Below are 15,234 nucleotides of genomic sequence, written 5' to 3'. Positions count from 1 at the left end.
CATCATACCACACCCGGCTAAATTTTTTTTTTTTTTTTTTTTTTTTTTGAGACAGAGTCTCGTTCTCTTCCCAGGCTGGAGTGTAGTGGCATGATCTCAGCTCACTACAACCTCCACCTCCTGGGTTCAAGAGATTCCCCTGCCTCAGCCTCCCAAGTAGCTGAGATTACAGGCGTCCACCAGCACGCCTGGCTAATTTTTGTATTTTAATAGAGACAGAGTTTCACCATGTTGGCGAGGCTGGTCTTGATCTCCTGACCTCGTGATCCACCCACTTCGGCCTTCCTGTGCTGGGATTACAGGCGTGAGCCATGGTGCCTGGCCTGGCCCCTTTCTTTAATATAACTGTTTTTCAGTATGCATTAAACACAAATTGAGTTATAGTCCATACACCATGAGATTCATCCTTCCTGAGTATACACCTCAGTGGTTTTTAGTGTGTTCACGGAATTGTGCAGCCATTACTATTATTCCAGGAGATTTCCATCACCCCAGAAAGAAAACTGGTCTTCCATCAGCTGTCACTCCACAGCCCCTCCTCTGGCCCCAGGCACCCACGCATCCCCTTCCTGCCTCTGTGGAGGGGCCTGTCCTAGACATTTCATAGAAATGGGATGACACACTGCATGGCCTTTGTGTCTGCCTTCCTTCGCCAAGTTTGACGTCCTCAGGGTGCATCCGTGCTGCGGCCTGGGTCAGCTCCATTCATTTTATTTATTTATATATTTTGAGACGGAGTCTAGTTCTGTCGCCCAGGCTGGAGTGCAGTGGCATGATCTCTGCTCACTGCATCCTCCACCTCCCGGGTTCAAGCAGTTCTTTTGCCTCAGCCTCCCGAATAGCTGGGATTACAGGGGCCCGCTACCACGGCCGGCTAATTTTGTATTTTTAGTAGAGATGGGGTTTCTCCATGTTGGCCAGGCTGGTCTCGAACTCCTGACCTCCTAATCAGCCCGCCTTGGCCTCCCAGAGTGCTGGAGTTATAGGCGTGAACCACCACGCCCGGCCGCCTCCCTTCCTTTTCCTGGCTGGGTCAGATTCCAGTGTGTGGAGGGAACACGGTGTGTTGATCCACCTGTCACTGGCCATTTGGGTGGTTTCCACTTTTGGGCCGTTCCAGATCAGGCTGCTGTGAACGTTTCTTGACAGGGTTTTGTGCAGATGTGTGTTTTCCATTCTCCTGGGTATAGTCTCTGTCCTGCCTTTTGACCACTTCTTATTTGGGTGTAGAAAGATTCTAGCAGCAAATTATTTTGATAGAGTAACGTGTATTTTGTATTATTTTTTGATTCTAAAGTGATAAGCCATATTTATAGTAGGTAACTTGGAAAATGCAAAAAACATAGAGAAGCTTGAAAAAAATACCTGTAATATATGAGGGGTTTCTGAGCCAAGCAAGGATTATTTCTTTTTTTTCTTTCTTTTTTAGGGGGGCGGGGGGCGGGGATGGAGTTTCACTCTTGTTGCCCAGGCTGGAGTGCAATGGTGCGATCTCGGCTCACCGCAACCTCCACCTCCCAGGTTCAAGCAATTCTCCTGCCTCGGCCTCCTGAGTAGCTGGGATTACAGGCATGCGCCACCACACCTGGCTAATTTTGTATTTTCTTTTTCTTTTTTTTTTTTTTTTTTTGAGACGGAGTCTCGCTCTGTCACCCAGGCTGGAGTGCAGTGGTGCGATCCCGGCTCACTGCAAGCTCTGCCTCCTGGGTTCACGCCATTCTCCTGCCTCAGCCTCCCGAGTAGCTGGGACTACAGGCACCCACCACCATGCCTAGCTAATTTTTTGTATTTTTAGTAGAGACGGGGTTTTACTGTGTGAGCCGGGATGGTCTCGATCTCCTGACTTCGTGATCTGCCCGCCTCGGCCTCCCAAAGTGCTGGGATTACAGGCGTGAGCCACCGCGCCCGGCCCTAATTTTGTATTTTCAGTAGAGATGGGGTTTCTCCATGTTGGTCAGGCTGTTCTCAAACTCCCGACCTCAGGTGATCTGCCCGCCTCGGCCTCCCAAATTGCTAGAATTACAGGCATGAGGCACCGCGCCCAGCCAAAATTAGCCATTTTTAAGTGCACTGTTTGGCAGTGTTAAGCACATTCACGTGGTTGTGCAATCATCACCACCATCATCTCCAGAACTTTCTCGTCTTCCCAAGCTGAAATGCTGTCCCATGAAACACTCACTCCCACCCCGCTCCACAGCCCTGGTGTCCCCACCCTACTTTCTGTCTCTGTGAATCTGATGGCCCTAGGGACCTCCTATAAGGTCTTTTTGTGACTGGCTCCTTTCACCAGGCATAATGTCCTTGAGGTTCAGGATCCCTGGCTTTGATAGGTTCTCACAGGGTTGCTGGCCCTCCATAGAGATCCAGAGCTCAGCTCTCGCGGGCGGTGGGCAGTCAGCGGGAGGCTTCCTGCCAGGAGCCCGGCCTGCCCGTCGCTGAGCATTCAGGCGGTTCCCTTTCCAGATGTCGGTCTCGAAACGAGCCCGAAAGGCCTCCAGCGACCTGGATCAGGCCAGCGTGTCCCCATCCGAAGAGGAGAACTCGGAAAGCTCATCTGAGTCGGAGAAGACCAGCGACCAGGTGGGCTGGTGGCTCCTTGGGAGGACAGGGAAGCGCGGTGGCTGCCAGTGGGCCCCAGTTCAGCTCACTTCTGTCCCCCAGGACTTCACACCTGAGAAGAAAGCAGTGGTCCGGGCGCCGCGGAGGGGCCCCCTGGGGGGACGGAAAAAAAAGGTAGCGTGCATTTGACTTTGTTTCCCATGCCCACTCCTGGGGCACCTCTGCGGTCTCTGGCACTGTCCCCAGGACAGGAGTGGGCCATTTCTGGAGGGGGTGGGACCCAGGCCGCAGGGAACCCCAGGGGACCGCGTCTGCCCTGAGCATGGCACCTCGCTATGGCCACGCTGCCTCCAGGAGCCCACTGTCCGGTTTGGAAAGGGGCATTCTGGGATGCTGGCATCAGAAGGGAGGGAAGCAGTCCTGAGGCGCCTGTGTGAGAGTGAGACAGCGAGAGAACGAGAGAGTGAGAGGGAGAGAGAAGAGGGGAGACAGCGAGAGGCAGAGAAGAGAGAGAGGTGTGTGCCGGTGCATGTGTGAGCATATTGTGTGTCTCTGTGCACGCGTGTCCATGTGCGTGTGTGTGTGTGTACTTGTGTGCATGCATGTTTGTGACCATGTACGTGTGTGTGCAGTGTGTGTGGAGACTGTGCATGTGTGATGTGTGTGTTGTGTGTGCACCTGTCGTGCCTTTTCTGGTGCCTGTGTCCCTGTGCCTGTGTGTGTGTGTGCTGTGCCTCTCCTCTGTGTGTTGTGCCTGTGTTCCAATGTGAGTATATGTGATGCCTGTGTGTGTGCGTGTGTCTGTATGTGTCCATGTGTATGTCCTTGTGTGTGTCTGTGTTGCATTATGTTTTGCTGTATGTGTATGGTGTGTGTTTGTATCTGTGTGTTGTGTCTGGTGTGTCCGTGTGTGTGGTGTGTGTGTGGTACATGTGTTGTGTGTATGTTTTTTTGTGTGTGTTGTCTGTGTGGTGTATCTGGTGTATATGTCTGTGTTGTGTGTGTATGATGTGGTGTGTTGTCTGTGTGGTGTGTGTGTGGTCTGTGTGTTGTGTGTTAGGTGTGTGTGTCCTGGTGTGTCTGGTGTGTTATGTGTTATCTGTGTGGTGTGTGTGGGGTATGTGTGTCTTTGTGGTGTGTGTGATGTGTCTGTGTTGTTATCCGTGTGTGTGGTGTGTGGTATGTGTTGTCTGTGTTGTCTGTGGTCTATGTGTGGTGTATGTGTATGGTGTGTGTGTGTGCTGTGTGTGTGGTGTGTGTATAGTATGTGTGTCATGCATGTGTGGTCTGTGTGTGTGGTGTCTGTGTTGTGTGTGGTGTGTGTATGGTATGTGTGTTATCTGTGTGTGGCGTATGTGTCTGTGTGGTGTATGTTGTGTGTTATCTCTGTGTGTGTGGTGTGTATGTTGTCTGTGTTGTGTGTGGTGTGCGTGGTGTGTCGTGTGTGGTGTCTGTGGTGTGTGTGTTGTCTGTGTGGTATGTGTATCTGTGGGTGTGTGATGTGTGTCTGTGGGTGTGTGGTGTCTGGTGTGTGTGGTGTGTGGGTGTGTGTCTGTGGGTGTGTGGTGTGTGTGATGTGTGTGTTGTCTGTGTGGTGTGTGTGATCTGTGTGGTGTGTGTTATCTGTGATCTGTGTGGTGTGTGTGTTGTCTGTGAGTGTGTGGTGTGTGTGGTCTGTGTGGTATGTGTGTGGTGTGTTGTCTGTGCGGTGTGTGTTGTGTGTGGTTTATGTGTGTGTCTGTGGGTGTGTGGTGTGTCTGGTGTGTGGTGTATCTGTGTGGTGTGTGTGGTATGTTGTCTGTGTGTGGTGTATGTGTTATCTGTGTGGTGTGTGTGTATCTGTGTGGTGTGTGTGGTGTCTGTGTAGTGTGTCTGTGTGTGGTGTGTGTGTTATCTGTGTGGTGGTGTGTCTGTGTGGTGGTGTGGTGTCTGTGTGTGTGGTGTGTTATCTGTGTGGTGTGTGTGGTGTCTGTGTGTGGTGTGTGTGTTATCTGTGTGGTGTTGTGTCTGTGTGGTGGTGTGGTGTCTGTGTGTGGTGTGTTATTTGTGTGGTGTGTGTGGTGTCTGTGTGTGGTGTGTGTGTTATCTGTGTGGTGTGTATCTGTGTGGTGTGTGGTGTCTGTGTGGTGTGTGTGTTATCTGTGTGGTGTGTGTTATCTGTGTGGTGTGTGTGGTGTCTTTGTGTGGTGTGTGTGTTATCTGTGTGGTATCTGGTGTGTGTGGTGTGTTGTGTGTTATCTGTGTGGTGTGTGTGGTGTCTGTGTGGTGTTGTGGTGTCTGTGGTTGTGTGGTGTCTGTGTGGTGTTGTGGTGTCTGTGTGTGTGGTGTGTGTGTTATCTGTGTGGTGTGTGTGGTATCTGGTGTGTGTGGTGTCTGTGTGTGGTGTGTGTGTTATCTGTGGTGTGTATGGTATCTGTGTAGTGTGGTGGTGTGTAGTGTGGTGGTGTGTGTGTGGTTGTGTGGTGTCTGTGTGTGGTGTGTGTGTTATCTGTGGTGTGTGTGGTGTCTGTGTGGTGTGTGTTGTGTGTGTGTGGTGTCTGTGTGGTGTGTGTGGTATCTGTGGTGTCTGTGTGGTGTTGTGGTGTCTGTGGTTGTGTGGTGTCTGTGTGTGGTGTGTGTGTTATCTGTGGTGTGTGTGGTATCTGTGTAGTGTGGTGGTGTGTTTGTGGTTGTGTGGTGTCTGTGTGTGGTGTGTGTGTTATCTGTGGTGTGTGTGGTATCTGTGTAGTGTGGTGGTGTGTGTGTGGTTGTGTGGTGTCTGTGTGTGGTGTGTGTGTTATCTGTGGTGTGTGTGGTATCTGTGTAGTGTGGTGGTGTGTGTGTGGTTGTGTGGTGTCTGTGTGTGGTGTGTGTGTTATCTGTGGTGTGTGTGGTATCTGTGGTGTGTGTGTTATCTGTGGTGTGTGTGTTATCTGTGTAGTGTGGTGGTGTGTGTGTGGTGTCTGTGTGTGTGGTTGTGTGGTGTCTGTGTGTGGTGTGTGTGTTATCTGTGGTGTGTGTGTTATCTGTGTAGTGTGGTGGTGTGTGTGGTGGTGTGTGGTGTCTGTGTGTGGTGTGTGTGTTATCTTTGGTGTGTGTGGTATCTGTGGTGTGTGTGGTATCTGTGTAGTGTGGTGGTGTGTGTGTGGTTGTGTGGTGTCTGTGTGTGGTGTGTGTGGTATCTGTGGTGTGTGTGGTATCTGTGTAGTGTGGTGGTGTGTGTGTGGTTGTGTGGTGTCTGTGTGTGGTGTGTGTGTTATCTGTGGTGTGTGTGGTATCTGTGTAGTGTGGTGTGTGTGTGTGTTGTGTGTGGTGTCTGTGTGTGGTGTGTGTGTTATCTGTGGTGTGTGTGGTGTCTGTGTGGTGTGTGTGGTGTGTGTGTGTGGTGTGTGGTGTCTGTGTGTGGTGTGTGTGTGTATCTGTGGTGTGTGTGGTATCTGTGTAGTGTGGTGGTGTGTGTGTGGTGGTGTGTGGTATCTGTGTAGTGGTGGTGGTGTGTGTGTGTTGTGTGGTGTCTGTGTGTGGTGTGTGTGGTATCTGTGGTGTGTGTGGTATCTGTGTAGTGTGGTGGTGTGTGTGTGGTGTGTGTGGTATCTGTGTAGTGTGGTGGTGTGTGTGTGGTTGTGTGGTGTCTGTGTGTGGTGTGTGTGTTATCTGTGGTGTGTGTGGTATCTGTGTAGTGTGGTGGTGTGTGTGGTTGTGTGGTGTCTGTGTGTGGTGTGTGTGGTATCTGTGGTGTGTGTGGTATCTGTGTAGTGTGGTGGTGTGTGTGTGGTGGTGTGTCTGTGTGTGGCATGCGTGTTTGGCAGGGTACTCAGGGGTGGAGGCGGTAGAGCAGAGCAGCTTGTGTGGCGTGGCCTCCCCGCAGGATTTTGCGCAGAGAAGTTCCCCCTGGGAACCCGGGGTTCTGATCTGCCCCGGTTCACTGAGGAAGATGAGGTGAAAGGCCAGCAGCTGCCCGCGTGCCCAGGGCCGCCTGGGATCCCGGTTTCCACTTGGGGCGGAGGTGGGTTTTGTGGGTCGGAGGGGTTCGGAGCCGGGGCCTGCAGAGCCTGGCGGCTGCCGGGGTGCAGGAGCCTCCTCTGGCCTGGGGCGCCCCGCTTCTCACGGGGGGGTTCCTGATGCTCACGCCTGTCCCTGCTTCTCCCCAGAAGGCGCCGTCAGCCTCCGACTCCGACTCCAAGGCAGATTCGGACGGGGCCAAGCCTGAGACGGTGGCCGTGGCGCGGTCGGCGACCTCCTCCTCGTCTTCCTCCTCCTCCTCCGACTCCGACGTGTCTGTGAAGAAGCCTCCGAGGGGCAGGAAGCCAGGTAGGGTCCTGGTGCTCGCAGCCTCTTGGCTGGCCCGTGCCGGGGCGCTCCCGGGCAGTCCCCTGGTCACCTTGGAGCCCTGGAAGGGAAGGTCACCGCCCCCTCCTCTTCCTGTAGCCGAGAAGCCTCCCCCGAAGCCGCGAGGGCGGAAACCGAAGCCTGAACGACCTCCGTCCAGCTCCAGCAGTGACAGGTGGGTGCTGGGGCTGGGGTCCCCCTGGCGGCGCCTCCATCGGCTGAGGGGCAGGGCGGGCTCCCGAGGGAGGAACGGAGGTCCCCAACCGCGCCCTCCGCCTCCAGTGACAGCGACGAGGTGGACCGCATCAGTGAGTGGAAGCGGCGGGACGAGGCGCGGAGGCGCGAGCTGGAGGCCCGGCGGCGGCGCGAGCAGGAGGAGGAGCTGCGGCGCCTGCGGGAGCAGGAGAAGGAGGAGAAGGAGCGGAGGCGCGAGCGGGCCGAGCGCGGGGAGGCTGAGCGGGCCAGCGGCGGCAGCAGCGGGGACGAGCTCAGGGAGGACGATGAGCCCGTCAAGAAGCGAGGACGGAAGGGCCGGGGCCGGGGTCCCCCGTCCTCCTCTGACTCTGAGCCCGAGGCCGAGCTGGAGAGAGAGGTGAGCCGGGAGGGCGCCCGGAGTCCCTGCATTCACACGTTCATCGAGCATCTACTAGGTACGAGGCAGCGTCCCCGGTTCCGGGACACAGCAGGAAAGCAGTGTGTGGGCCCAGAAACCCCTGCCTTGAGGGGTTCACGGGAGTGAGCGTCCTGGGCATGGTGGCTCAGGCCTGTTATCTCAGCACTTTGGGCAGTTGAAGTGGGACGATTACTTCAGCCCAGTTCAAGACCAGCCTGGGCAAGATAACGAGACCCCGTCTATATAAAATCCTTTAAAAATTAGCTGGGCCGGGCGCGGTGGCTCACGCCTGTAATCCCAGCAGTTTGGGAGGCCGAAACGGGCGGATCACGAGGTCAGGAGATTGAGACCATCCTGGCTAACATGGTGAAACCCCGTCTCTACTAAAAAATACAAAAACCTAGCCGGGCAAGGTGGTGGGCACCTGTAGTCCCAGCTTTTCGGGAGGCTGAGGCAGGAGAATGGCATGAACCCGGGAGTGGAGCTTGCAGTGAGCTGAGATCCAGCCACTGCACTCCAGCCTGGGTGACAGAGCAAGACTCCATCTCAAAAAAAAAAAAAAAATAGCTGGGCCTGGTAGTGTGCGCCTGTAGTCCCAGCTGCTCAGGAGGCTGAGGTGGGAGGATTGCTTGAGTCCAGGAGTTGGAGGCTACAGTGAGCTGTCATCAATCCACTGCACTCCAGCCTGGGCGACAGAGCAAGACCCTGTCTCAAAACGAGGGAGGAGCTGTACAGATGATGACATCAGGGTAGTGCATGCTGTCCGGAGTATTTGCTGCTAAGGAGAAGGGTAAACTGTGGTAGGGGGTTTCTCTTTTAAATAGGGCGGACCCCGAAGGTGTGAGTAGACTCCAAAGGCTTGCGTTTGAGTTTAAGGCTCCGAATGGGCCAGGCGCAGTGGCTCACGCCTGTAATCCTAGCACTTTGGGAGGCCAAGGCAGGCAGATCACGAGGTCAGAAGATCAACCAGCCTGGCTAACATGGTGAAACCCCATGTCTACTGAAAATACAAAAAAAATAGCCAGGCGTGGTGGCAGGCGCCTATAGTCCCAGCTACTTGGGAGGCTAAGGCAGGAGAATGGCGTAAACCCGGGAGGCAGAGGTTGCAGTGAGTCAAGATTGTGCCACTGCACTCCAGCCTGGGTGACAGAGCGAGACTCTGTCTTAAAAAAAAAAAAAAAAGACTCCGATTGAAGGGAGGGGATCTATGAAGACTCCTGGGAGGGGACACATTCTAGGCAGGAGAAGCAGCTCACACAGAAGCCCAGAGGGCTGCTCCTGGTGTGCTGGAGGAACAGTGAGGCGGCCTCTGCGGCTGGAGCAGAGGGAGGAGGGGAGAGAGGGAAAAGGGGAGGGCGGGGAGGAGGGGAGGGGACAGGGCAGGCCGGACACGGCCTCGTGGGCTGCAGGGAGGATTTGGGCTTTGACCCTGAGGGAGGTGGGAGCCACGGAGGGCACTGGACAGGGGAGGGACAGGCCCTCACTCGGGTGCTCTCGGGTGCCCTCTGGCTGCCGCTGGGTGCAGCTTGCAGGTGAGCGTGGGAGCAGGTAGGAGGCCTCCTAGAGTGGTGACTGTTGGGCCTCTCCTGTATCACGTGTGGGGCTGCGGGCCCTATCACGCCCTCTACCCTCGTGGAGATTCAGGCAGTGTGGCCTGAATCCAGAGAGTCTGACCTAGACTGAGCCCTGGACCCCACGTGTCTCTCGGCCAGGCCTGCCTTCTTTGGGGAAAGCAGGAACAACGCCGTATTCTCTCTGTCACTCCCTTTGTCACAGAAGGGGCACGGAACTCCTGGTGCAGGAGGCGCTCCAGCCACAGCCCAGGACTGCTGGGCAGGAAGAGTGCAGGGGGCTGCTCCTCTGCTGGGTGGGCCTGGGCTCCAAGAACTCCACGATCCACTCAGGACCGGACACTGGGTCCTCCCTCCCCTCCCATCCTGCCCCAGCACCTTCAAACAGTGTGGAGGGCAGCAGAAAGGGTCCAGCTGCGTCCCCTAATAGTGGGATGGGCTAGGGGTCTGGGTAATCCCCTTTCCACTGCTCCAACGCGCCCTTCCTGACTGCTGTAGGCCAAGAAATCAGCGAAGAAGCTGCAGTCCCCAAGCACAGAGCCCGCCAGGAAACCTGGCCAGAAGGAGAAGAGAGCACGGCCCGAGGAGAAACCACAAGCCAAGTGAGCCCTGCTCCGCCCCCTCCACACCCCGGGGACCCTGCCCGCTGCATCACCCCGCAACCCTCACCCCTTCCAGGGGCAGCCCCAGCTCTGAGCTCAGCCTTGGAGCCAGACCCAGTAGAAGTTCCTGGTCCTTGGGTTGTATGGGCTGCGTAGGAATCGCTGCTGCGGGAGCGGGATCTTTTCCCAGCCCAGGGGCCTCCCCCGAGGTGATCCCGCCCCCAGAGACACTGGGCCACGTCCAGGGACATCTGTGGTTGTCATGACTGGGGGGTGCTTCGGGAATGGAGTGAGTGGAGGCCGGGGACACTGCTGAGCGCCCTGTAGGGCCCAGAACGACCCATCCCAGAGAACAGTCCATCCCCAGTGTCTACAGAGCAGAGGAGGAGGGAGAAACTGCACCCCGGCCTAGGGGCTTGCATCTTGGTTCCCCTATGGTGGGGAGACAGCCCATCTCCCAGCTCAGTTTCTTTTTTCTTTTTTTTGAGACGGAGTCTCGCTCTTTCTCATAGGCTAGAGTGCAGTGGCGCGACCTCGGCTCACTGCAACCTCTGCCTCCTGGGTTCAGGCGATTCTCCAGCCTCAGCCTCCCGAGTAACTGGGATTACAGGCACCTGCCACCATTCCCAGCTAATTTTTCTATTTTTAGTAGACACGAGGTTTCACCATGTTGGCCAGGCTGGTCTCAACTTCTTAACCTTGTGATCCGCCCTTCTCAGCCTTCCAAAGTGCTGGGATTGCAAGCATGAATCACCGCACCCAGCCCCAGCCCACTTTCTTTTCTTTTTGTCTTTGAGATGGAGTCTCGCTCTGCCAGGCTGGAGTGCAGTGGCGCAATCTCGGCTCACTGCAACCTCCGCCTCCCGGGTTCAAGCGATTCTCCTGCCTCAGCCCCCCAAGTAGCTGGGACTACAGGCGCATGCCGCCATGCCCGGTTAATTTTTTGTATTTGTAGTCGAGACGGGGTTTCACCGTGTTAGCCAGGATGGTCTCCAGATCCTGACCTCGTGATCCACCTACCTCGGCCTCCCAAAGTGCTGGGATTCCAGGCGTGAGCCACCGCGCCCGGTTCCCCAGCCCACTTTCTAAATGGCATCTGGCCTCGGGTGGGCAAACCTGCCCATGAGGACTTGGCATGAGGGTATGGCAGTGACAGGGTGCAGAGCGGCATGCAGCACCAAGCCTCAGCAATGGGCCTCGCCTCCTGCATGCGTGTCACCCTTGAGGGCCTTTTCCTAGCTCACTGACTCGGGTAGAAAAAGCCAGCCCTTGGCTACGTGAACGAGGAAAAGAATCCCGGGATTTCTTAAGAACCCAGGGAAAGGCTTGTATCTTTGGTCAGCTCGAGCCTGTGGCCGCCCTGGTCTGCCCTAGGCCTAGGCCATGGCAGGGCCTCCCCGTCTCCCATTTCCTGGCTTAGCTCTCAGGGCCTCCCAAGGTTTCCTTTGCAGCGGATTTGGGTCCACCCCCTCGGGCGCTAGCCCCTCAGTGGCAGAGCGCCGGTGGCGGGGCCTGACTAAGGGGAGCGCTTCTCCACAGGCCCGTGAAGGTGGAGCGGACCCGGAAGCGGTCCGAGGGCTTCTCGATGGACAGGAAGGTAGAGAAGAAGAAAGGTGAGGCCTGGCTGCCCAGCACTGCCCACACTGAGTTCGCTGAGGGGAACGGGGACAGCCATGGCGTGGCCGGCCTGTCTTGCCTATCCCTAGAGAGGGTGCTCAGCACATCGGGGGTGCCTGCATGGTTGGGGGCTGAGCCTGCAGACCTGGGGCCCCCATTTCAACTCCTCCAGAGGCTCTCAGTCTCCTGTCCCCGAGCAGCTGGCCCCCCGTGACCCTGCCTGGGCCCACGCAGTGCTCTCTCCCCCGCCCAGAGCCCTCCGTGGAGGAGAAGCTGCAGAAGCTGCACAGTGAGATCAAGTTCGCCCTCAAGGTCGACAGCCCGGTAAGACCCTCGGGGCCCCTGAGCCAAGCAGTTCCCACTGCCACCTCCCCGCGGGGCTCCCTTAGAAGTCTGGGGAAACTGAGACAGCCGGGGTCCTGCGGGTGGGTGGGCCGGGAGTCTGTTCCAATTGGTAGTGAGCGTATGGGGTCTCCTGGCCCAGGGCCCTGGGGGAGCCGGTCCTGACATGCAGCACCCAGTGTTCCCAGCAGGTGGTTCGTGGAGGCCCCCAGGACCAACGCCCACGCACCTGGGACCCCAAGTATCTGCCTGTCCCTGGAGTTCCGCGTCAGCCGGACAGGGGCTTGGGGGTGGGGCTGTTCTGCGGATTCCGCCCCCCTCAGGGAGAGCCCAGGATGTACTCCTCCGCCCGTTGGGGCCCTGGGACCCCTGGGGACCCCTCGGCCAGGCCGTCCCCCTCACTCCCACCCCACCCTACAGGACGTGAAGAGGTGCCTGAATGCCCTAGAGGAGCTGGGCACCCTGCAGGTGACCTCTCAGATCCTCCAGAAGAACACAGACGTGGTGGCCACCTTGAAAAAGGTATGGCGGGAACCAGAGGCGCAGGGTGCGGGCGGGGGAGCTGGGAGCAGGTGTCTGCCCGGGAGCCCAGGCCCCCAGCAGGTTCCTGTCGGGGCAGCCCTGGGTCGGTGAGGAGGACGTGGGCTGCCGGGTAGAAATGCCCGTTGCTGGCCAGGCGCGGTGGCTCACCCCTGTAATCCCAGCTATTCAGGAGGCTGAGGCAGGAGAATCACTTGAAGCTGGGAGGCAGAGGTCGCAGTGAGCTGAGATTGTGCCACTGCACTCCAGCCTGGGTGACAGAGCGAGACTCTGTCTCAAAAAAAAAAAACAAAAAGAAACGCCTGGCATACAGAGCTGTACTCCCAGGAGGCGCTGTGGGAGGGTGCATTGCCGGGGCAGGGGGCCCAGGGCCCGGGCTAGGGCTGTTGCACTTGGGTGAGCCAGGCCTCTTCTCTTGGTGGCCAGATTCGCCGTTACAAAGCGAACAAGGACGTGATGGAGAAGGCGGCAGAAGTCTACACCCGGCTGAAGTCACGGGTCCTCGGCCCAAAGATCGAGGCGGTGCAGAAAGCGAACAAGGCTGGGACGGAGAAGGAGAAGGCCGAGGAGAAGCTGGCCGGGGAGGAGCTGGCTGGGGAGGAGGCCCCCCAGGAGAAGGCGGAAGACAAGCCCAGCACCGGTGAGGGGCAGGTGGGGTGGGCCCTGAATCTCTGTCTCCTCAGCTGAAGAAGCAGATGCTTTGCAGAACGTTCCAGAAGGGGAGCACAGCTCTGCTCTCTGCCCCAAACCCGCCAGAGTGTTGTGTCCTGTTGGGGTCTCCGCGCAAACCCGGCTTTCATCCCCGGGGCAGCCAGTGAGGGGCATTCAGCCCCACTGTATGCCAGGCAGCCAGGGTACAGGCAACCTGGAGCTCACGCCAGAGGGGTGACGGGAACAGTGCATGACACCACACGCCTCCACCGCCTCCAGCCCTGGGACGCCCAGAGCGGGGGTGGCTCTGTGCAGCAGGGGCAGAGTGGGACGTTGTTCAGAGATGCAGTCGGTGGAGGTTTGGGGGCGAAGGCCTCAGGTGCCTTTGTTTGCCTGGTGGTCCAACAGGAGACGGGGGTGTGACCCTCGGGGCTGCTGGGCTGACATGGCCCCATCACAGGTATGCAGAGCAGCCCTTTGGAGATGGGATGGGCAAACTTGGGACAGGGCTCTGCGGCCCAGGGGGGCAGCCGGAGGCTGGTGTCTTTATTTCTTTTCTTTTTTTTTTTTTTTCTGAGATGGAGTCTCGCTCTGTCCCCCAGGCTGGAGTGCAGTGGTACAATCACAGCTCACTGCAACCTTGACCTCCTGGGGGCAAGCCATCCTCCCACCTCAGCCTCCAGAGGAGCTGGGATTGTAGGCCTACACCACTACGCTCTGCTAATTTTTTTTTTTTTTGAGACAGAGTCTCGCGCTGTCCCCCAGGCTGGAGTGCAGTGGTGAGATCTGAGCTCACTGCAAGCTCCGCCTCCTGGGTTCACGCCATTCTCCTGCCTCAGCCTCCCGAGTAGCTGGGACTACAGGCGCCCGCCGCCACGCCCGGCTAGTTTTTTGTGTTTTTTAGTAGAGACGGGGTTTCACTGTGTTGGCCAAGATCTCCTGACCTCATGACCCGCATGCTTTGGCCTCCCAAAGTGCTGGGATTACAGGCGTGAGCCACTGTGCCTGGCCAGGCCTCGCTAATTTTTGTATTTTTTGTAGAGACAGGGTTGCTGGCATGTTGCTCAGGCTGGTCTTGAACTCCTGGGCTCAAGTGAGCCTCACATCTTGGCCTCCCATGTGCTGGGATTGTGAGCCCCCGTGCCCAACCTCATCTTCCTTTGTCTTTCCCAGGCTGCTGTGGGCTTTTTTCAGGGCTGCCAACGTTCCCTTATTTCCTGGGCCCCCAGTTCTCCGGGCCAGTGTGGCTGGGGCTGGGGCCGGCTGCAGGATGGGACCATGCAGAGCCCGGCCTCCATGTCGGGAGCTTGCAGACCAGGCAGCAGGTGCCGGGGTCCAGGTGGATGGGCATGCGTCACCCACGGTGCTCAGCTCAAACCCTGGTCCAGTCCTCGAGGGGGAAGGGTTCTGGGGTTCCCAGCTGGAGCCCAGCAGTGACCTGTGACCCCTCTGTCCCACTCAGATCTCTCAGCCCCGGTGAATGGCGAGGCCACGTCGCAGAAGGGGGAGAGCGTGGAGGACAAGGAGCACGAGGAGGGTCGGGACTCGGAGGAGGGGCCGAGGTGTGGTTCCTCTGAAGACCTGCACGAGTGAGTGTCCCGGGCCGTGGGGTGTGGCCTCCTGAGCGGCAGTGGCGTGATGCACACCGTGTCTGAGCCGCTCCTCCTGTGCCAGTCCCTCTGGGAAGGGTCCCAGGGATGTCACCCCCCATGCAGGGGCCTCCCATCCTCACAGCTGACCCCAGGGCCCCTCTGGCTGGCACTTCCTTCCAGTGGCCCCCACTGAGGCAGTTCCAGGGCTTTGAGCTGCCTGCCCCTGGCCTCCCGGGAAGGCCGCTTCTTGCCGAGCCTCCAGGGTGGCCCAGGCAGGCCCTGAGCACGGGCACCCGGCACCCATCACCGTGGCCTGCTGTCTGGTACAAGGCTCAGTGGAGTCAGTCGCTTACACAGCAGCTGCCTTGTGCTAGGCCTGGCTGGCGCCAGCGTGGGAACCCTGGAAATGTTTGTGGTCTCTAGTGGCAGAAGACAGGCAGATAGGAGGGTGGCACTCCAGCCTCAGGTGCCACAAAGGGGCGCCCACTCCTCAGTGCCCGTCCCATTGACCGCCCCACAGGCAGGGCAGGGGCGGGAGGGCATCCTCACACTGCCTTTGCTGTTCCCACCAGCAGCCTACGGGAGGGCCCCGACCTGGACAGGCCTGGGAGCGACCGGCAGGAGCGCGAGAGGGCACGGGGGGACTCGGAGGCCCTGGACGAGGAGAGCTGAGCCGTGGGCAGCCAGGCCCCGCCCCCGCCCGAGCTCAGGCTGCCCCTCTCCTTCCCCGGCTCACGGGAGAGCAGAGTGGAGAACTGTGGGGAACGCCGTGCTGTTTGTATTGGTTCCCTTGGGTTTTTTTTTTTCTGCCTAATTTCTGTGATTTCCAACCACCATGA

At 57.8% G+C, this 15,234-nt stretch overlaps 3 protein-coding genes across 5 annotated transcripts in view; 1 reads left to right on the top strand and 2 right to left on the bottom strand.

The window, feature by feature from the left end:
- Positions 1-15,177, top strand: part of HDGFL2 (HDGF like 2) — a 35,649-nt gene extending 20,472 nt beyond the window's left edge. Inside the window, exons 5-16 of one of the 3 annotated variants that reach the window (XM_050770258.1) lie at positions 2,464-2,580; positions 2,662-2,733; positions 6,690-6,849; positions 6,967-7,042; positions 7,150-7,459; positions 9,550-9,653; positions 11,193-11,266; positions 11,524-11,594; positions 12,033-12,134; positions 12,579-12,792; positions 14,266-14,392; positions 14,971-15,177. In XM_050770258.1, coding sequence (XP_050626215.1) covers positions 2,464-2,580; positions 2,662-2,733; positions 6,690-6,849; positions 6,967-7,042; positions 7,150-7,459; positions 9,550-9,653; positions 11,193-11,266; positions 11,524-11,594; positions 12,033-12,134; positions 12,579-12,792; positions 14,266-14,392; positions 14,971-15,067 — 1,524 coding nt within the window. In that variant the 3' untranslated portion in view covers positions 15,068-15,177. Of the gene's footprint in view, positions 1-2,463; positions 2,581-2,661; positions 2,734-6,689; positions 6,850-6,966; positions 7,043-7,149; positions 7,460-9,549; positions 9,654-11,192; positions 11,267-11,523; positions 11,595-12,032; positions 12,135-12,578; positions 12,793-14,265; positions 14,393-14,967 lie in introns of all 3 variants that reach the window. The other 2 variants (XM_050770259.1, XM_050770257.1) reach the window with 2 other exon arrangements.
- The window catches only part of UBXN6 (UBX domain protein 6), a 181,850-nt gene that overhangs the window by 48,579 nt on the left and 118,037 nt on the right, over positions 1-15,234 (bottom strand). The window lies entirely within an intron of this gene.
- The window catches only part of SH3GL1 (SH3 domain containing GRB2 like 1, endophilin A2), a 201,483-nt gene that overhangs the window by 136,892 nt on the left and 49,357 nt on the right, over positions 1-15,234 (bottom strand). The gene's annotated exons all lie outside the window — the stretch shown is intronic.

This window comes from Macaca thibetana, chromosome 19 (genome assembly GCF_024542745.1).
Source record: "Macaca thibetana thibetana isolate TM-01 chromosome 19, ASM2454274v1, whole genome shotgun sequence".
Lineage (NCBI taxonomy): Eukaryota > Metazoa > Chordata > Mammalia > Primates > Cercopithecidae > Macaca > Macaca thibetana.
This window is presented reverse-complemented; position numbering and strand designations above follow the sequence as displayed.